The sequence below is a fragment of the Desmodus rotundus genome, chromosome 11 (assembly GCF_022682495.2).
Source record: "Desmodus rotundus isolate HL8 chromosome 11, HLdesRot8A.1, whole genome shotgun sequence".
NCBI classification, from domain to species: Eukaryota; Metazoa; Chordata; class Mammalia; order Chiroptera; family Phyllostomidae; genus Desmodus; species Desmodus rotundus.
The window spans coordinates 61,855,988-61,878,551 of NC_071397.1; the positions used below are offsets into that span (position 1 = coordinate 61,855,988).

The 22,564-nt window shown below is 38.7% G+C and overlaps 3 protein-coding genes across 6 annotated transcripts in view; 2 read left to right on the plus strand and 1 right to left on the minus strand.

Annotated features, from left to right (window-relative positions):
- ARMC2 (armadillo repeat containing 2) overlaps window positions 1-466 on the plus strand; it is a 222,192-nt gene extending 221,726 nt beyond the window's left edge. Inside the window, exon 21 of the transcript XR_006654184.3 lies at window positions 379-466. The gene's annotated coding sequence lies outside the window, so the exon portion shown is untranslated. The remainder of the gene's footprint in view (window positions 1-378) is intronic.
- Window positions 1-608, minus strand: part of SESN1 (sestrin 1) — a 108,561-nt gene extending 107,953 nt beyond the window's left edge. Inside the window, exon 1 of the mRNA XM_024551790.4 lies at window positions 330-608. Within this exon, the coding sequence (XP_024407558.1) occupies window positions 330-608 (279 nt within the window). The remainder of the gene's footprint in view (window positions 1-329) is intronic.
- Window positions 609-1,071: 463 nt separating this feature from the next.
- Window positions 1,072-22,564, plus strand: part of CEP57L1 (centrosomal protein 57 like 1) — an 86,942-nt gene continuing 65,449 nt past the window's right edge. Inside the window, exons 1-2 of one of the 4 annotated variants that reach the window (XM_045188662.3) lie at window positions 1,072-1,239; window positions 1,622-1,687. In XM_045188662.3, the coding sequence (XP_045044597.2) occupies window positions 1,222-1,239; window positions 1,622-1,687 (84 nt within the window). In that variant the 5' untranslated portion in view covers window positions 1,072-1,221. Of the gene's footprint in view, window positions 1,240-1,621; window positions 1,688-1,712; window positions 2,107-22,564 lie in introns of those variants that run through there. The other 3 variants (XR_006654187.3, XR_008425508.1, XR_006654188.3) reach the window with 3 other exon arrangements.

Sequence of the window (22,564 nt, forward strand, 5' to 3'; positions counted from 1 at the left end):
ACATGTAAAAATGAATATAAGGAAAAGCAAGTCTTTACTTGCAATCAACTGTAACTTTCATGTGCTTTTCCAGGAGGAATGCAGTTTCTGCTACAACTCTCTAGAAAGATAATACTTGTTTACTCATATTTGAAAAATTTCTTTTACTTTAGCTCATCTTCTGCAATTTTGGTCCCACATTCAATGTTTTACAGAGCACTCTAAGATGCAGAATGAATTCATAATAGTTCGTAGAACAACCTATTAGAAGTAAATACAAAGCGAATTTAAGTGCAAGTAAAATTTCACTACACTTTATAAACGATTGTAATAATAATGCTCTTCCTTACCTGGACGCTCTTCAAAATAAACTCACTTTTCTCTCTTACATCTTTAAAGGGACACTTTTTAGAGAGCATCAGCAGATGAGCAAGAAGCTTATTCAACCCATCCAAAGAAACGGCATTTGAAAGCCCATCCGATGGATGATATGGTGTCTCTTTCACCGATCGAAGATACTCAGTTTTTCTCAAAATGATTTGCCTAATGTTTTCCAGTGCTGTCTCTCTAGTAGTTGAATCCCTGCTGCACAGTCCATCCCATCTCACTTCATTCTCTGCTTCAGCCATGACAACTGGAGATTTTTCTTTGCAGTCTTCAGTTACCTTTTAGCATATCCCCAAAAGCACTTTGTATTTTTAATACGAGAAATTTAAGAATAAAATCAGAGGAATCGAATCTTTATGAAAACACACGTCTGAGTGACACTGGGAACCAGTGTCTTTTATACTGATGTCTTTGAAACGATCTGTAAGGTAGAACTTTCCCACACGAAGGGGCAGTCTTCTGATCAGATTGAAAAAAAGTTGGAAAGTTGAAATCTTACAGTGTTGGCTTTGCTGGACAGGGAAGTGTTTGCCTCTTTATTGCAGGATCAGCGGATATCCTCACGTTGTGGAGCTGTCAAATCCGTGCTCTGCCCCAAAAGGCTGGTAACAGTTGAACGCCCTCCAGCCATTCGGTTTTTTTTTTTTTTTTTTTTTTTTTTGTCTTGCAGCCACCTAGTTCTCGGGAGCGTTCCCACCCAGCCCCTCCCCGGCACCAGTCCCCGCCCTCCGCGGCTCCTCCCTGCGCCTCGCCGCGGGGTTGGACGCCGGCTGGGGAAACTCTCCCAAAGTTGCTTCACTGGCCGCTGCGGCCGAAGATCCAAGCGCTCCTGAGGGCGGCAGCTTCCAGCAGTGGATGTCTCGGCAGCGACGTGTAAGGAAAGCGTCACCTGCCCGGTCGGTTCCAGACCCTTGAGCAGATACTGTTTCTTTTCCGATCTCTGCGTCCTCGTCCACCGCCCGCTAAACCAGATGACCACTGGGCTGCCCCGCTATCCTCGAGTGCGGGGTTGGGCCGAGGAGCTGGCAGAGCCGCTGGGCCGGAGGCGTAGAGCCCGCCCCTTCGCCCAGCCTCATCGGTGGGGCTCGTCCCACAGGGCGGGGGCAGGGAGGGGAGATGGGGTCCTCACCCCCAACCCCTCCCCTTTCCCCGCCCGGCACTACCGGGAGCCGTCCCTGCCCTAGCGCCCTCTTCCCCGCCCTGGCAGACACGTTCCGCTGAGGCAAATCCATTGGAAAAGCCCCGCCCTCCGCAGGCTACCTCCGGACCCCCGGTCCGCGCACAACCGCCAACGGTTGCCGGCTGCTACGCATGCGTGATGGTGAGCAGGGCGCGTGCGCCTTAAAAGACATCCTGCGCCGTGGGGCGTTTTCCGTACCTTGACGTTTGGATTCTGTGGTCTGTAGGGGGAGAAAGAAAAGTTAAGGATGAGTTGAAGTACTGTAACTTTCACGGGGAAGGCAAGCACAACAAAAAGGGCAAAGACACATTCCTGGAAGAAACTTAATTTTAAGATTAGCTTAAAAATACTGACGGTCTCTATTACGCCAAACCCCTAATTTAAGAAGGTAGGGCATCACCTCATTGACTTCTGGGAAATGTAGTTTTGAGGCTGCTGGCGCGTTCTGTTTGCGACAGAAACTACTGGCACCAGGAGCTCCCGCAACGTTTCCAGTGATGGCTTGCTAGTCAACGGTTTGCGCACCCCGAGATTGAGAGCGTCGGCTTGGTGAGAGAACTGTAGGCTTGGCTGCCACTTTTCCCTTGATAGGATTTTCCCTTTCTCCATTTCCCCTAGGATTTTGGAAACGAAACCATCTAGGGCTGTCCTCCTTATTCCGGGGACTTTTTCCAGTAATTTGCGTGGGAAGGACTAGTCCAGGTGCGCGTGTTGGCGCGGATGTAGAAAAGGTGGCCAACTGCAGGGTCAGGGGAAGCCGCAAGGGCCAGGCCAGCCGCACGCTGCCTCTCCCCTTTCTGGTGGACTCGTGCCGGGTGAATGAGGGAACCCCAGTGCAATTGCACCTTTGACATTGCATGAGAGGTGTGCTGTGCTTTATTTGCTCGGTGAAATGACATCCCAAGCAGGGCTTGGAAAGCGAGTTGTCAAATCCATTTTGTATGAGACCCAGCATTCCCTGGCATGAATTTTTCCAGGGTTTAAGGTTACTATGTGAAAAAAGACCCGTAAAAAATCTAATTTATTTAAAGGATTCAACCATTTGTTTACAAGTTACTTTTTGTTTGTTTTTTAAATCATTCCTTTTAAGAAATTTTTGGTCGTCAAAGATCATCAGTAGACTGATAACCAAATTAAATTTTAATTCTTCACATTGCAGAATAGATGTGTTTTAAAAAAATTAGCTTTGTTGGGTACTGAGTATACAACAGTGAAAAAGACACAACCCCTACCTATCTAAGAGAAACGAATGATTAAACATATAATTACAGTACTGCATGATATCATTGAGATGGCTAAACAGATCACTTAGCCCAGTCTTTGAAAGTCAGGAAAATTCTCATTCCAGGCAAAGAGAGGGCAAAAAAGAACAGCATATACTGAGGCCCAGAGATGAGAGAGAGGTGTTTTCAGGAAACTGCAATAAGCCCAATCGTGTATATTTTGGGAGGGGTGCCCTTCTGTGTATTGATGTACTTTGAAGTTGCAAAGTGACAGGTACTATCAGTTTTCCAGATAGATGCTGAAAGTGACCTATTTTTTTTTAAGATTTTATTTATTTGTTTTTAGAGAGAGGGGAAGAGAAGGAGAAAGAGAGAGAGAAACATCAATATGTAGTTGCTTCTAGCAAGCCCCCCACTGGGGACCTGGCCCACAGTCTAGGCCTGTACCCTGACTGGGAATCAACTGGCGATTGGTTCAAAGGCCGGCATTCAATCCACTGAGCTTTACCAGCCAGGGCCAAAGTGACCTATCCTTGAACAGATTTATAATTTCAAAGAATTGGTGTTATTTGGAAAGCCTTGCTACATTCTAATGCTACCAGTTTAAAATAGAATTTAAAAACAAGAACTTCTTATGATTTCATAAAACAAATAAGCAAAAAAGCCATTCCTCTCTTGTTGTTCTGGGTTCATCATCTTTTGCCCAGCCCACAAAGAGCAGGGTAGCTTTTTACATCTAGGTCTGTTTCTCACTGTGTAGTTGAATCTGATCTCATCCATACCCATGCTTTCACCCCCACCCGTGACTATTAAATATATAGTTCCATCCCGCTTCCCTTTCAGCCTTCATATATCTATCTCCTTGATATTTCTTCTTAAATATCTCAAAAGGCACTCAAACTCAACATGCCTACAACCAAATGCAAGCATCTCCTATGAATCTGATATCTTTTTGTGTTTCCTGTTTCAGTTAAGGACACTACCATCCATTTGTGATCATTTGAAACCTAAGCATTATTGATTTCTTCCTGTCCTTCATCTATAGCCAAATTAATTCTGTAGTCCAATTATTACTGTGTCCTATCAAATCTTATCTCCGAAGTACCCCTAAAATGCATCTCTATCCCTCCATCTACGTGAGCTATGAGAACCACCACAATAGAGCTTTATTTGCCTCCATTTTTGCCTTTTGAGTTGCTTTTTTCTCTTTTTTCATTCCTGACAAATCTTATTTTTGATGAAAATATTCTTTCTTTAAATATGTTAAAACACGTGTATTATAGCCTAGTTTGTGGTCTCAGAGCCATTCTGTGTCTTTAGGCTAACTTTGCATGTATCTGATCTGGTCCATTATATGAGTATACTGGTTTATAGTTTAGTTCTCAGGGGATAATCTTATTTCCAAGTTTTCCTAGGTCCCGCATCATATGGAGTACATTGATCTTGAGCTCAACAACAAAGTCTGAACAAGAGATATATATGTGGAAACAGCCTATTGGGATATTTTCTTTTATTTTGCTTTTATGTTGCTATGCCTAAGTGCTTACTATGTTTCAGGCACTGTGTTAAATGCTTTGCATATACTTTTATCCTTCCATAGCTTAAAAAAAAGTAGAATTGATCCAAAGCTAACTCTTAACCTCTGTTGGCTATGGAGAGGATGCAGAATAAGAAAAAAGCCAGGGTAGTCTGAAATTAACCAGAGAAGGACAGTATCCAGGAGATGGGCAACCAAAGGATTCGAAAACTTGAAGAAGGAATGGCTAGTAAATACACAGAATGCTACCAACATGTCTAGAAAGCTAAAGTTTCTAGATGGTTTGATAGTAGTAGTCCCTGTTGTAGTATAGTATATATGCATCTGGCATATATTCCCATATAAACATTGAATTGCTATGCTGTATTGAGATAAAGATTGATTGATTTGGGGTGGCCTGTAGGGTAAAACCATGATGATGCCTGAGGATTGGAGAGTCTCTCCTAAAGGCCTGGTGTTTCTCTTGTTCAACCTTTACCAGGAAAAGTAGGTTCCAGGTCAGGAAGCTATGACTCGGATAAAGGGATTTAAGTGGGGATGGATATATCTCAGGATCTCACTGAGCTTCTCTTTCCTAGTCTTAGTCTCTAAGGAGGGAATGTGGTGGGAGCTTAAGTAGTGCTCAGCAGTTAAAGGTAGATTGGGAGCTGGGATAGAATGGGTCTAAACGCCCCAGAGACAAAATCCTGACTTTTCAGATTTCACTGCCTGGTTTCCTTTTGGTGTCTATGCTTCTCTTTTCTTATCCTCTAGCCTTGCTAAAGTCTTATTTAAATATTACAACTTTATCTTGGCTGTACAAGATGTAAAGGAAAGAGTCATAAATTATAAGGCAAGAACATTTTAATCTAATGGATTTAACTCATAACTTCCGCATGTGGATATTCTTCCATTGTCAGCCTCAGAGAATCTGAGTTTTAATAATGAAAGCAATGCAATTTTCCTATCAGAAATTCATCAGGGACCTTTTTCATGGCACTTGCAGGGCAATGGAGAGATGGAAGCTAGATATTTGCATTCCTTGTGTTCAGTATTTATTGGAAAGCTATTATGGACAAGTTCTGTGATTGACACTTAAGTATACAGCAGCATACATAAGAAGCTGCCCTTAAGAACTACCCTTAAGAAGAATACAGTGTTCTTGGATTATAGGCTATTTTTTAAAAAAATACTTGGGTTAGCAGTAGGGGATAGAGATAGTATAGCAGCTAAAGGTCTGTATGAGAGATAATGAGAGAAGGAGGTAGAATCAACAGGATACAGTGACTATTTGGATGTGGGAGATAAAAATGAAAATGCCTGGGGTGAGTGCTTATCGGATGAAGAGTAACTCCTTCCACTAATCAGAATAGGAACTATACTGAGTACACCAGCCTTGGGATGGCAAGCTACTAAGTCCAGGTTTGAACGTGTTCATCATGTTTAATACTGCTGAACAGCTTCTGTACATGAAACCCCAGCTGTTGTGAAATGTTCACATTATGAGAAGACCATGGATCTCGAAGTCACAGAAACTTGGGTTTGAATTCCAATTGTATTCTTACTAGCAGTGTGAATTTGGTCAATTGTTTCACCTCACTAATTTTGGATGTGGGAGATGAGATAGTCTTAGTTTTCTTACCTGTGAAAGGAGGATAGTACTTACCTTCCCAGGACTGGTGTGAAGATTTAATCAGATAATATTTATAAAGATTTTAGATTAGCATTTGGCATAAATTGGCTCTCAGGAAACAGTATTTTTTAAAATGAGCATCTTTATATGAAGTAGTATGTCCTTCAATTTGATTGAGATTAATAAAATATTTTTAAAATGCTTTATAGTCGAGCAGAAAAATGCCATTGTTAGCATTTTCTAAGGTTTTATAAGAAGATTCTTATACTTTGCTAAGCTTGCAACTTAGCTTTAATAATGTTTTGCATTTTAAGGTTTAATTGGGGAAAGTTACTATAAATAAAAATATGACAATTAGGATTTATCTCCTAAAACAGCAGTATAAGAGATGATATTTCTGAGCAAGGACTCTGTATTCAGCTTTGTTATAGAAATTATTAAAAACACCATAAATCATCACTAGCATATCTATATGATATTAAAAGGATGTGTAGTTTAGGGAAATTTAATTAACCAATCACATAACATTTTGTTTACTGTATTATAGTCTTACACTGTTTGATTTAGAGTTCTTTTTTTTAAAAGATTTTATTTTATTTTTTATTTTTAGAGAGAGGAAGGAAGGGAGAAAGAGAGGGAGAGAAACATCAACGTGTGGCTGCCTCTTGTGCGCCCCCCCATTGGGTACCTGACCTCCAGCCAAGGCACGTGCCTTAGAATAGGAGTCAAACAGGTGACCCTTTGATTCGTAGGCCAGCACTCAATCCACTGAGCCACACCAGCCAGGGCTAGAGTTCTTATTTTAATAATGTCTGCTTTACTTTTGCTGCAACAAATAAAGTAATAGATGTTATGGAATTTTGAATAACTTCTTTAGGTTGGTAAGTTTTCATAAGTACATTTATTATTTGCATTCTTGAGGGGGAATATATAAGGAAGTGAAACAGTTATAACTATGATTTTTAAATTTTTCATTTATTTTTCAATTACAGTTGACATACAATATTTTATTAGTTTCAGGTGTACAACGTTGTGATTAGACATTTATCATAAGTACATTTGGGAAACAGGATTTTTCCATGGCTGAGAACAGGTTAAGATGTTTTGCTAACTTTGAGGACAAGCAACATAGCATTTCCATGAGACCATTGACTTTGGAGTTAGACCTTCAAATCTGTGCCTCTGCCATTTCCCTTATAGATTGCTAACCTTTCTAAAACCCCATTTTCTTCTTTATTTTATTTTATTTCTTTTTGAATCCTCACCCAAGGACATGCTTATTGATTTGAGAGAGAGAGAGACATCAGTGTGAGAGAGCAACATAGATCAGTTGCCTCTGTATGTGCTCCGGCAGGGATCAAACTTGACAACCTTTTGGAGTCTGGAATGATGCTCACAACAGGGCAGTTAAGCTTTAAATTACAGTACATATTATTATCCATTGTTATATATGTGTTCTTTGAGTGTACCAAATTTAGGGTCTTTTGCACCGCACATGCAAAGACCCTAAATTTCTGCGGTGCCCTTTTTTTCTACTCATAGCACAATTACCTAAGATTTTCATGTGATTGTCTTCCTCACTGTTTTGGACTCATCTCAAAATTCCTATCCTCAGAGATGTCTTACCTGACCATTCTAGCTAAAATAGAACACCTGTTACACTTTATAATCTTTTCAAAGCAATTCAGTTATCCACTGCAATGTATTTGTATGTTTCATGTATATTGCGTGTTCTTCCACATGAGGATAAAAGCTCCTTGAGAGCTAGGACTTTGTCTTTTTTTTACCACTATATTCCCAGGGCCTCAGTGATTCACACATAGCAGATGTTCCCCAAATACTTGACCCACTGGCTGACTACCTCATAAAATAATTATTTTTTAAGACTCCATAAAATAATGTATATAATGCACTTAAGTGGTTGGCACCATTTCTTCTGTTTGTTTGTTTCTTTGTTTTCTTATGTCCTATCTGATTCAAAAACGTTTTGGGACCTCTGTTTAACACACACACACACACACACACACAAAATCTAATAGTTATAATTATTAATGATTAATATGCACAGTGTGTTTACTCTGTGCCTGTATTATGCCATGATCTATGTGGATTTTTTAAAGCCTCATAATAACCCTATGAAGTAGATATTTTTATCCCCATTTTCACAAGTAAGGAAATTGAGGGCCAGAGAGTTTAAACGACTTTCACCAAAACACATAGCTACTTAAATGGAAGAGCCAGGACAGGAAAACATCCCTCTGACAAAGCTTGTGTTCTTTACTTCTTTACAATGCTCTATCAGTTCCTCAAAAAAAGGGCGGGAATGCAGTAAATGGGGGATATTAGTGTAGTAGCTTTTTTCTCATTACAGGTTTTTTTTGTACCAAGTTAGAGTTCAAATGTTCATTCTTCTGCCTTTCCTGAAGACAGGCTTTCTGCTTTCTTGAGGTACCATTTCATCAGTTCCAGCTGCCTAGCTGCTTCTTTACATTTGTTTTTAAAATGAAGAATCAACTTAAGCTGAATTCTTTAGTGTTATACCTTTATTGTGTTTAATGTGTCCTAGTATCAGAAAATCTCAACGGTCTAACTTTTAATGGTGGTACATGCCAAGCATTACCAAGGCTTAAGTAACTCCTGAAATCCATCACAGCCCTATTTGCGAACTTTATCCATAGTAACTGGTTGCTTATACTCTGAGCTCTTCTTTTTCTGCATAACTCCTGGCAAATCTCTTGATCTTCTGTGGCTCAGAGTCTTCATCTGTGAAATGAGGTGAATTGGACTAGATTTTTTTCTTTTTCCTAACTAAAGTCCATAATTTGCATTAGGGGTCACTCTTGTGTTGTACATTCTATAGATTTTGACAAATGCATGCCATGTATCCACCATTGCAGTATCATGCAAAGTTGTTTTACTGCCTTAAAGTTCCCTGTGCTTCATGTATTTTTATGTTTCTCCCTCTTCCTGAATCCCTGGGATACACTGATCTTTTTAATGTTTCCATAGTTTTGCCTTTTCCAGAATGCCATATGGTTGCAGTCATACAGTATGTAGACTTTCAGACTGTCTTCTTTCATTTCGCAATACACACTTAAGGTTCCTCCATGTTTATTCATGGCTTGATAGCTCATTTCTTTTTTTATCACTTGAGTAATATTCCATTGTATGCATGTACCACAGTTCATTCACTTTTTGCAGCATATCTTGGTTACTTCCAGTTTTGGGCATTTATGAATAAAGCTGCTATAAGCATTTGTGTCCCGGTTTTGCATGGACCTAAAATTTCAGCTTATTTGGGTACATAAATAGGTGCACAATTGCTAGATAGTATGGTAATCATATGTTTAGCTTTCTAAGAAATTCCCAACTGTCTTCTAAAGTGGCTGTACCATTAGGAATTCCCACCAGCAATGAATGAGAGTTCCTGTTGCTCCACAACCTCATTAGCGTATGGCGTTGTCATTGTTTTGGATTTTAGTCATTGTAGTAGGTAAATAATAGTGTCTCATTTTAATTTGCAATTCCCTAATGACATAATGTGGAACATTTTTTCATATGCCTATTTGGTGAGATCTGTTCAGATATTTTGATCATTTTAAAATTGGTTGGTTCATTTCAGACACAAGTTCTTTATCAGATATATGTGTTTTGCAAATATTTTTCTGAGCAAGGTCTATGGCTTGTTTTGTCATTCTCTTGACCAAACTTTCACAAAGCAGAAGTTTTTTATTTTAATGAAGGCAGGCTTATCAGTTTTAATTTCATGAATTGTGCTTTTGGTCTTATATCTAAAAAGTCATTACCAAAGCCAAGGTCACCTAGATCTTTTCCTATGTTACTGCCTAGAAGTTTTATGGTTGGCATTGTAGGTTTATGATCCATTTTGAATTATTTTTCTAACAGGGCTTTATGAAAAGTATAAGGTCTGTGCCTAGATTTATTTATATTTGGTTAAAGTTTTAGCTGAATCTGAAATTATTATTTTGATCAATAATATTAAAAGGTTAAAAAAACAGTGTATTGAATCTTTACAACTATTTAAGCATTGTTCTTCAAAACTATTCCTTGGAAAAGAGGCCTGAAGTCAGCCAAAGATGGGGCCAAGGTGAGCTTTATCTGGAACACATCAGGTCCGTTTCAACACTGCTCTACATACTGTTAACATAGACATGCAAAATTGTTAGGGAGACTTCCTACAATTAGGAATATTTTCTTCAATTGAAACACCTGTTATTTATCCACATTGCCTTTTCTTAGCTACTTTTCTGCCTAGTCATACAGGTTTGCAAAAATCCACCTTTGGCTTCTCTCTAATACTTTTACCCTTTTATACTGTGAAACACTGAAGCCAGTGTTATATAATGACTGGCTTCAATTTAGTTTTTAAAGGAAAATTTCCTAATTGTCTACCATTTAGTAACATTAACTGATTTTGCCTCCAAATGTGTATTACTTGGTTCCTCTTATTTTGGCTTGTTTTTCTTACAGCTTGTCAACCAAGAACTGGGTTGACAAAAAAAGTTTGTATGTTTTTTTCCAGAAAATAAAAGGCATTTTTCATTTTCAACAATAACTTTTTTGATTTGGATATTTTTGAGTATGTCGTCTATCTCCCGCATAGTATAATGTTGATTGTTCTTAATTAATGTCTCGATTTGATTGCTATCAACTTCAACTGTTCTACCCAACCAAGAAGCATTGTCCAGCAAGAAATCTCAAGCACAAAACTTCAGAAACCACTTTCCATACACTGCACAAATCTTTTGTTGCATTTCAGGTGTGTTTTTACCTTTCTTGAAATAATAAAGGATAGTATGCTGAAAATGTGTGTTTTCTTTCATCTTCAATATTAAAATGGTTACGCAAAAATTCACCCATTTTGTTAAGTTTTTTTTTTAAACGCACGCTGCTATGACAGCTGTCACAATACAATCTAACAAAATTGTTTCTAATGAAATTAAAGACGAGTAAGTGCTACTAGAGCCATCTTACAGAAAAAAACGAAAAAAACAAACAGCTTTTTGGCCAACCCAACATTATGTGTGTACCTTGGTATGTATGTATGTATTGCCCAGATGAATCATAAAGGCTTTTAAATTTGATTCTTTACGTTTTATTTTTAAGATGTTCTTAACAAAATTGATTTGAATTCATTCCTTCACAAAATTGATTTGAATTTTTTTTTCAGCCTTTAAGAGATCTACTTTCTAAAACACCATCATACATTCTATTCACAGAATACAGTCTTTCTCCTTTTTTCATGTTATTTGCTCTGTCTTTCATGAAAAAAATCACTTAAGTCAAGTTCACTCATAATATTCTCTCCAGTTCCTCTATTTTTGGTGTATCCATATTTACTGGAATGTGCTTAGAATGTTTACACCAACAGTATTTCTTGTGTATTTCTCAATAATTTTTAAAACAATAAAATTATTTAATCTGTATTTTGCCCTTATTGATAGATTTGTGAGCCAGCTCTAGCATATATACACAATTTATGGCATAAATGTTAATAGCCAATCTCACTGCTGTCTTCATTCTTACTTTCCTACTCTTGTTTTCCTTATCCACATTATTTATATGAATATATACATATATAGAAGATATTAAAATTTTGTGTATTTTTTTAACTTTATTTTATTTTTTATATATTTATTGATTATGCTATTACAGTTGTCCCATTTCTCCCCTTCACTCAACTCCATCCTGCCCACCCCCTCACTCCCACATTCCCCCCCTATAGTTCATATCCATGGGTCATACTTATAAGTTCTTTGGCTTCTACATTTCCTATACTATTCTTACCCTCCCCCTGTCTATTTTCCACCTATACTTTATGCTATTTATTCTCTGTACCTTTCCCCCCTCTCTCCCCCTCCCACTCCCCTGTTGATAACCCTCCATGTGATCTCCATTTCTGTGGTTCTGTTCCTGTTCTAGTTGTTTGCTTAGTTTGCTTTTGTTTTTTGTTTTAGGTGTGGCTGTTAATAACTGTGAGTTTGCTGTCATTTTTACTGTTCATATTTTTTATCTTCTTTTTCTTAGATAAATGCCTTTAACATTTCATATAATAATGGCTTGGTGATGATGAACTCCTTTAACTTGACCTTATCTGAGAAGTACTTTATCTTCCCTTCCATTCTAAATGATAGCTTTGCTGCATAGAGCAATCTTGGATGTAGGTCCTTGCCTTTCATGAGTTGGAATACTTCTTGCCAGCCCCTTCTTGCCTGTAAGGTCTCTTTGGAGAAATCAGCTGACAGTCTTATGGGAACTCCTTTGTAGGTAACTGTGTCCTTTTCTCTTGCTGCTTCTAAGATTCTCTCCTTCTGTTTCATCTTGGGGAATGTAATTATGATGTGCCTTGGTGTGTTCCTCCTTGGGTCCAGCTTTTTTGGGACTCTCTGAGCTTCCTGGAAGTCTATTTTCTTTGCCAGCCTGGGGAAGTTCTCCTTCATTATTTGTTCAAATAAGTTTGCAATTTTTTGTTCTTCCTCTTCTCCTTCTGGCACCCCTATAATTCGGAGGTTGGAACGTTTCAAGATGTCCTGGAGGTTCCTAAGCCTCTCCTCATTTTTCCGAATTCTTGTTTCTTCATTCTTTTCTGGTTGGATGTTTCTTTCTTCCTTCTGGTCCACACCGTTGATTTGAGTCCCAGTTTCCTTCACATCACTATTGGTTCCCTTTACATTTTCCTTTGCTTATCTTAGCGTAGCCTTCATTTTTTCATCTAATTTGGGACCAAATTCAGCCAATTCTGTGAGCATCCTGATTACCAGTATTTTGAACCGTGCATCTGATAGGTTGGCTATTTGTTCGCTGCTTAGTTGAATTATTTCTGGAGCTTTTAAGTATTCTGTCATTTGGGCCTTTTTTTTTTTTTTTCCCCGCGCATCTGTTACATAAAGGGGCAGAGCCTTAGGTGTTCCCTGGGGCGGGGTAATGCTGGTCGCTGCGCTGTGACGCTGCACGTGGGGCCGAGAGGGAGCAATGGCGCTTGCTCCACTCTCCACCAGATTTCAGTCTTTCCCTCCGCCACCCACAATCAAATTGGGCCCCTCTGGTGCTGGTTCCTGAGTGGGTGGGCTTGTGCACACTCTAGGCCCCTGTGGGTCTCTCCAACGACCTCTCCTGTGAGACTGGGAGTTTCTCCTACTGCCGCTCCAACCCCCACGGGTGTTTTCAATCAGAGGTTTGAGGCTTTATTTCCCCGCGCTGGAGCCCTGGGTTGTGCATTCTGCTTCACTCCCCCCGCCGTCCCTCCTGGTTCATCTGTGTGTGAATATGGGTCCTCAGGGTCTGCTAGTGGTCAGACTGCCTGCCCCGTTCGTCCCACGCGCCGCCAGTCTCAGTCCCGCAATGGCAATGCGAGTCCTCTCTGCCCCGGCTGCTCGTCTCCACTCCTCCTACCGGTCTGGATGAATGTTTTTTTTTTTTTTTTTTAATCTCCTTGGTGTCGGACTTCCTTGCCGTTTGATTTTCTGTCAGTTCTGGTTGTGCAAGGAGGTGCAGTGTGTCTACCTACGCCTCCATCTTGGTTCAAATTTTGTGTAATTTAAAAAAAATGTTAAATATTTCAAAGAGAAAGAAAAATAATAATATAAAAAACAGCCCTTTACCTACCCCTGGAATGATTGAATGTTAACATTTTGCCTCATTTGTTATTTTTTTAATGGGATAAAAAATTATGTGTGTCAAAGTGCCCTTGGTACCATAATATAGTCTTTGTGTTTTAAAAGAATTTTATATGAGACATCTGTGATACCTATCATTCTATAATTTACTTTTTTAACTCGATGATATAATTTCAAAGTTTATGTTGCTAAACGTAAATTTATTTTAGCTGGCATATGGTGTTTCATTTTATGAATATTATACAGTTTATGCATTCCCGTTACTTTTTCTTCATTTTTTTTTTTCTGTTGCAAAAAGCAAGGCCTACAATGAAGATCACTATACAAGGGAGGTTTATCTTTCAGAGGGCGGACCCCTTGTAGTACAGGCTTCCCCCACTAGGTGAGTGTTCTAGGAACTCATCTGTATCAGCGTACCAGCTGGTGGTGTTATGAGAGGCTGCATTCTTCTTCAGTGAATTACTTTTGAAGTTTGCCCGTGTTTGCGCAGTTTATGATAGATGATTTGCAAGCTCACCGGCCCATACCATGCTGAGTGTTGCGCAGTTTTTGACCATAAATGGTATGATCTCCATGCCCTGCCCATTATATTCACCAGTTCTGGCCCTAGCGACGTTTTTGTTTCCCTGGATGAAAAAAGTCCTCAAAGGGAAGCGTTTTGCCAATGTGGAAGAGGTGAAACAAAAATGGCAGAAACACTAAAAGTTATCAAAATCAATGAGTTGAAAAACTGTTTTGAGCAGTGGAAAAAAACTTCTCAATAGGTGTTTTGCATCGAATGGAGAGTATTTTGAAGGTGATGGAAGTTTAAACATATAGGAATAAATATATAATTTTTAATAAATAAATTCTGGGTTTTGGGGGTCCCTAAATTAACATGTGCCATGTTCTCTAGGGTTCATTCATAAATACTGAAAAGTGGAATTTCTGAGTTACAGGGTATATACAGCATCACAGTTTTAAAATTGTCCTACAAAATTTTTCACAAGTTTACACTCCCACCATCATTTAATGAAAATTTTTATCCTCCCCATTCTTGCAAAATATTGACAGGTTTTTAAAAAAGTTTTTGTCAACTAGTAGGTGTGAGATAGTTTTTCATTGTTGTTTTAACTTGCATTTTCCTGATTACTTTGCATTTCCTGGAGTTGCATATCTTTTTGGTTACTTATATTTTCTCATCTGTTAACTACTGCTCATGTCTTTTGTTCTTTTTCTAATTGAGCTGTTTGTCTTTTTCTTAATGATTTGTAGAATAGGAATTGTTTCTGTAATTTGGATACTAATCTTTTGTTATATATGTTGGTTTTTAAAATGAACTTTGTCAATGGTGTCTTTTATTGTATATAATTTTAACATAGTTTGTTTTATCATGTTTCCTTTTCCTTTTTGTACCATTGTCTTGTTTATTACAAAACCTTACCCAATACTTTACATTTTCTTCTAAAACAGTTAAATGTTTGTTGTTTATATGTAGGTATTCATTTATTTTCGTGTTTGGCATGGGGTAGAGATATATGGGGTTTATTTTTTTCAGTATAAATTGTGAATAGTTTACCCTTTCCCCATGAAAATGCCCTCTTTTTCATTTACCAAATTCCCATATATGTCAGTGTCAGTTTCTAGACTCTTCTGGTCCATTAGTCTCTTTGTCTTACCTTGTGTCAGTACCTCTGTTTTAATTACTACATCTGTATGATAAATCTTAGTAGCTGGAAGAGCAATCCCTTTGTTACAGAACAGATGGGGGGTGGTTCACGATATATTACAGAAAGGATCCCCCCTTTCTCTCTGGAGGTTCCCTCCCACACACACAAACCTACTGGGTTCGAAATGCCCGCCGCCAGAGGAAAGATGTCTCTCAATGCCAGAGACTGGTGAAAAGGAAAGAAATTACTTATTTTAAAGTTACACAGACTCAGAGTAATGACTTAATGTCTTCATTAACATACTAAAATCCTCTACAATACCCATAGATGCACAGTCCTTCCCTCTACCTCTGCCCAATCTGGGGTACCATATCTCAGGAAAAGAAGTAGAAGTCCGTGATTCAGGCTCCCGGCACCATCAGTTGTGTGGCTGCTGCAATCTCCAGTTAATCCAAAGCCATGTGGCACCTTCTCACGGCCCACCAGCAAGAGTCCTTTCTCCCCTTTTCTTCCTGGCAAAGTCTCTCCTGCTGTCTAAGCCCCGTGGCAAAAAGGAGCACTCCAAAACCACATGGTTCTCCTTCCTCTCCTCCAAAACCTCGTGTTCCTCTCTATTCAGTTCGCCAAAGCTGCATGGTCCTCTCTCCTCCTTCAGAACCACATGGTCCTCTCTTTGGCTGTGTGCCTAGGTTTAAATCCCAGCGCCCGTCTTTCTCTGCAGCCCCATTTCCAACTCCTCCTACAATCAGTTACACCTGCCAGCATCCCCGTTTTCTTCCAGCTTTACTGGGCTGCTATAGTAAGTCCGGGCAAGTGTGGCCCGATGGCATGGAGCCAATCTTCTCCAAGCTCTCACACAGGCTCTGTAACCAGGGGGAGTTGCTTCCCAGTTACATCTTGGGTGGAATTCACTCCCATCCCCCTGGCTCAAAGCATGCCCTCAGCTATTTAACATATCTATGAAACCAGTTAAAGGTTATAGATATGTTAAATGACCACGCCAGGGGTTAGCTGCAAAGCTGTTGCTACCCAAAACAGCTCTGAATGGCCCTGTTCCACGTGTCCCCTTCCCCCAGCTCAGGCTTGTGGGGGTGAGGACATCCTATATATATTTTTCTAATATTTCCTGGATACCTTGAGTTCTGGACCCCATTACAAATCCCTTCTTGGGTCCCTCCTCTTGGCTGCACCCTGTTTTACCTTCCCCTTGTTCTTTTCACAAAGATTTTATAAATTTTTATTTGGGATTATCACTGTGGTTCTTTTGGCTTCTGACTATGGTGTGAATATGTTTTAAAATTACATTTTTTAGATAGATTATCCAGATTATCTTGGATTTTCTGTGTAGATAATCATATCCCCTACAAATAACAAGTTTATTTCTTCCTTTTGAATTCTTATCCATCTTTTTTTTTTTCTGTTTTATTGCTTTGACAAGATTTCCAATTCAGTATCGAATAGTACTGGTAATGAGCATCTTTGTTTCAAATGGTATTTTTGGTATCTCAGGTGGACCTTTGTTCTTGAAAAATAATACTTTGAGTTTGTTTTAATTAATGTTCTATTAAAGCTGTAATTTAAGTTTAGTGTTTCCTAAACCTTTCAGTTTAACTTAAAATTTTTACTAGATTAGTTTCTAGATCTAGTAGTTTTTGCATGGAAATAAGATCTTTGATTTTTTTTCTTTGATTAGTATTAGGTTAATTAGTTAAGTGTAGCAGATTAACTCTTTTTTTAAACATGCAGTAGCTTTTATAAATTTTAATTACTTATGCATTTCACACTACATTTCTCAATTTAGCCTGTCACATTTTGTGAAATACTTTAAACAACTATGAAGGCAGACCTTCAATTCTAATAAGTAACATCTTCCTAGGTAATTATGCAGCTTTTCTAAGTCTAATAAGTTAGACCTATACATTTAATAAATCTTATTTCTAAAATTAAAAACCCAGCTCCCATTTACCACCGTGGCTTCAGTGTTGTCCTTTTTATTTTATTTTATTTTATTTTTGCACCTGGATTTTTCCTTTTTTAGCATTTGAGCTTGGTTATATATTTTTAAATGTTGTATATCATGCAGTATTTTGTATTTAGGTTGGAGGGGAACTTTTCTATTTTATATTAAATATTTTGATCAGAATTTTTTATATTTTATTTTACTTTTTATTGTATATCATTTAGTAAGTTACTTAAGTCTTTTTAGAAAAAGAGTGTTGTAAATAAATAAATGCTGAAGTAATTAAAAACATGTATTCTTTTAATTTCTAAAATCTTAGGCTGTCTAAGTAAGATCATCAAGGTATTCATACGAATATTTATTCACTGTAAAGACCGAACTATTATTATTATCTGAGGTTTATAACTCAAGAATTATGGCAAAAGCTTCAGTAAAATTTCGTGTTTGCTTTTCTTATAGTAGAATTTTAGAAATAGATGAAAATTTGAAGATTACTTAAGTCAACCCTTTTATTTTATATGTAGAGAAAGTTATGGAGATGTTAAGGCACTAATTAGAATAACTTTGCAGAACTAGTTAGAACTCTATTATCACTACTACACCAGTGAATTCAAATGCAATGCCTGACCAATAAGCAGTAGTGCCTGGGAGGGTTCTCTGACACCGGGCGTTATTTAATGGTCCTCACTTATTTGGGTTCAACTTAGTTGCATTTTCTTAAATTCCTCTGTTCAGGAAGGGACAGATGATGGCTGTGAGACCTTCTGTTGTGGTATGTTTTATTTTTAGACTTGATTCATTTAAAACATATGAGACAAATTCTATTTCTTGCTCCAAAATAATTTTATGCCAATTGTTTGAATTCTGTTGCTCAATTTTACTCTTTAATGAACCATCTTTATTTCATATGTTAATGAGAAACTATTACAGTATCTACTGAATAACTTGGCTATATTTTATGATTCTGTTAGTTGCTTTTGAAGATACACTACAATTCTTTTGTGCCGTTTAGTCAGACTTACCAGAGTGGTTATCTGTAACACTAAATCAAGTGAGTTTATTTTCTGCTTTTCTGTGCTGTTTAAGTTTTGTTCCCTGTCCACATGTTAACAGGAGTTTCTGAATAATGGAGTTATTAGGCACTTTTAAAATATTTTAATTAAGTATTATATAGTACACAAACTGAACTAACAAATTTCATTCCAAGAGTTACTGAGTAGATTGACACTGACATTCAAAGTGGATTTTTCCACAGATCCACACAGAAACCATATTTTTTATAACATGGTTAGAATAGCAGTGGCACTATAAAACCACTATTTCCTTGTTTCTATGGGAAAGTGAATATGAAATTATAGATAGGTATGTGGCAAACTTCACTTTCTGTAGTCTTAGAAAATCCCTATACTCGCATACATACATACACACACGCATGTATACATTTGCTCCTGGGAGGGGAAGAATCTTCCCTGAGCGAAAGAAGTGTTCTGTCAGGGAGTGGCAAGAGTGGGAATCAGATTTGAGTTCTTGTATCAGTTGCTCTAGATGGGACAATGCTCTGAGAGGGACTTGAAGACCCTTACCCACTCAAAGCAGGGAGAAGCTAGCAGTGGTTGGTTGTATAACTGGTTTATTTCTAAATTTGAATTATGGAACTCTCCACAATAATCAGTTGGTGCTTATTTTCACTCTAAAGCCATTTTAGTCCTCTAATGATCTGTTTGGATGATATGCTTACTATACAATGATACTGCAGTTTTGTGTGATCCTAGAACAGCTATGGTGTGTGATTTGTGCAGTGTTTGTACTACCCTTGGAAAAGATGGGAAATGCATGTCTGAACTAGGAATACGTTGCCTTACTGGAAAATTACAAAAGTGCTAAAATAATTTTTTCATGGTGGAATTGTTGAAAAAGAATTAATTTTACTTATAAAGAAACAGATACTCTAAATATCATAAAAACATTAAGTTAGTGTGTTTGTGACCTATGAGTGAAAGAACACAGAGTATTGGACTGGGATTGTACAACATCATCCTGAAAAGGATGATGGTTTGCTCTTCCCTGTTGTGTCTGGATAGTTACCAGGGCCCGTGTTGAATTTTGCAGTCTAGTTTGCTGAATCCCAGAGAATGTTGAAGCATTTACGTAAACTCTGGGGACAAGTGGTCTGATCTCAACTTGTTGGTGGTTTTTTTGTTTTGTGTTTTTATCAATGACACTTTTTATATTTAGAAGAATTATAAAAAAATAGATGTGATGGGGAAGAAAATAATTTTTAATAATCTGCCTTTAATTCATAGTTATTTTAAAAACAAACAACATCTATATGAGATTATGTATGAAATACATTTTAGAACCAGAAAATGACCTCCCCACCCCAAAGTTTCTGGGCATTCAAAATATCTTGGTGTACCTTCAGTTTACTGTATTTCACTGATTCTAAGACATATTTTTTCACATTTAAACTTTTTTTCTAAAGTAGGTATACATCTTGTAATCTTTATTGACCTGGATTGAAGTCAGATTACCTCAGAGAAGATTTGCATTTGCCTGTACCCGTCATTTGCACTACTATCAACCTCAGACCATTTTCAATGGGAGGGTTGTTTTTTGTTTTTGTATTCACCCCATTGGTAGTGTAAATTCAGACTACAAAACTATGTAAGAACTGTCTTCTAGATAAAATTCCCTCTACCCAGTGCCCAGTACTTGGAAGATACTTTCAAGTTTTCTCATTGTCTCTTTCTGCATGCTGGGTTTATTTTCCATTGATCCTATAATGCATGTTGTTCCAGCTTTATAGGAGAGGTCTCTTATTTTTTTTCTTGTGGTACATAAAGGAGTAATGCACTTATAGTAGTGGCTTAGATTTGCCAAAAGACCCCCAAGACACTTTCTTAGGCCCTTACCATCCTTCTTCAGAACTCGTTTACTCTTGTTATAGAAACGTTTCTAATAAACTCAAAGTCATTGTTACATATTTTCTTACTCCTTCCTTATCAGTGATGTTTAGTCTTTAATTTGCATAAGAATCAATTGGGGAGTTAAACTCTATATTTCTGGGACTTGTCCCCAAAGATTCTATTTCTGTGGACCTGGGTGATGTCCAGAAATCTACACTACACTTTTAATAAACACACTCAAGGTATTGGTACCTAAGTGATTGAAGGACTAAGAGAAAAACTTCACACTCTACATCTAAGTGAATACTCATGGCTTCAGCAGCCAGCTGTGTATACTGGTGACTTCCAAATCCTTGTCTTTAAACTATTCTTCTTGGATGGCCAACTCATCTACACAACTGCCATGTCTCTGTTAAAGGCAGAATACACCCACCATGCATATGCTGCAATGAACAAGGGGTACATATATCCTTACAAATAAACATTTTGAAGTATTTCAGGTAGATACCCAGAAGAGGGTTGCTGAGTCATATGGCAGCCCTATTCTTTTTTTTTTTCCTGGTCCTGCTTGTTTGTTTATTTTGTTTTTTTAGATTCAATTGCTGACAAATATGTATTTATTACATTTTACTGCTCATATTTTTTTTATCTTTTTTTCTTCTTTTTAAAGAAGACCTTTTTATAATTTCATGTAATACTGGTTTGGTAGTGATGAACTTGTTCAGCTTTTTCTTGTCTGAGAAGCTCTTTATCTGTCTTTGGATTCTAAATAATAGCTCTACTGGGTAGTGTAACCTTGGTTGTAGGTCCTTGCTTTTCATCACTTTGAATATTTCTTGCCACTCCCTTCTGGTCTGCAAAGTTCCTGCAAAGTTGAGAAATCAGCTGACAGTCTTATGGGAGCTCCCTTGTAGGGAACTAAGTGCTTTTCTCTTGCTGCTTTTAAGGTTCTCTCTTTGTCTCTAACCTTTGGCATTTTAATTATGATTTGTCTTGGTTTGGGCCTCTTTGGGGTCATCTTATTTGGGACTCTATGCTTCCTGGACTTAGATGTCTACTTCCTTCACCAGGTTAAGGGAGTTTTCTGTCATTATTTTTTCAAATAGGTTTTCCTTTTTTTTTTTGCTCTCTTCTCCTTCTTGCACCCCCATGATGCAAATGGTGTTATGCTTGAAACTGTCCTAGAGGCTCCTTACACGATCCTCATTTCCTTTTTTCTTGTTGTTCAATTGGGTGGTTTTTGTTTCCTTATATTCTAACCCACTGATTTGATCCTTGGCTTCATCCACACTACTGTTGATTCCCTGTAAATTTTTCGTCATTCCAGTTAGTGTATCCTTATGTAGTAGGTGTTCTGTAGAGTCCAGTGGCACAGCCTCCCTGATCACCCAAGCTGGGCACTCCAAATGCACCCTCCCCGCCAATTCTGTGTGGACTATGTATACCCTCCTATTGTAGTGGAGCTGTTTTTGCTGTTGGCTCATCAATAGGAGGGATTTACCCCCAGGCTGATTGGCTGCAAGGACTGGCTGTGACTACTGTGGAGGATCAGCAGTGCAGCAGCTCACCCCACAAAGCAAGACTTACTTTGGCAGGGCTCTGGTGCTTGGTTGTTCAGTGGTGCTTGAACATGGACTGGAGCTGTCCACTGGGTGTGCTAGCTCTGGGGCCTTTCAGGGGGTGCAGGCCAAGGTCAGCTGCCTCCTTAGTTCTGCCTGGGGCCACCTGGCATGAGCTACAAAACTATTTCCAGATGGCTTCTACTTATGCTGGACTTGGAGGAGCGCAGGCCAGGCCAAGCTGTGAACCAAGGCCAGCTGCCACTAGTGCCAAGTCTGGGGCCACTTAGCAAGAGGTAAAGGACATGCCAGAACTAGATGCTGCTTGTTCAAGAGGTTTTAAGAAAGTCTGAGACATGAGCCAAGGCAGGCCGTTTGTATGGATAAGCCACTGGAAACAGCCTGCGTGGGCCTGCAGGTTGGGTGAGGTAGTGTCTCAGGGACTTAGCAGAGTAGGGCGAACAGTGATAGCCAAGTTAATGGAGACTCAGATACAGCAGCCACCTGCTGGCTCTGTGTGGGGAGGGCTCAGAAAAGGAACAATGGCTTCTGCCAGCACTTTTGTCTGGCAGAAAGCTGTCCTTTCCAGCTCTCACCCTGATGCTAGACAGTTCAATTCCTTCCCATATCTCCCCGGTTCCTTTCAAGATGCTGCCCCAGCACTGGAACTCAGAGGGAGTGAATCAAAGCAAGTCCATGCATGGGCCCTTTAAGAGGAACTGGCTGAGACTCCAGAGTCCCTCTGTCTCCCTGAACCATAATCTCCACTGGTTTTTATAGCCAGAAGTTATAGGGACTTCTCTTCCTGGCACTAGAATCCTCTGCTATGGGGGACTGGTGTAGGGCTGAGACTTCTGGCTTTTAGCGGGGGACCTCCACAGCAGAAATATCCCTCCCAATTTTCATCATCTACACATGGATGTGGGGACCTGCCC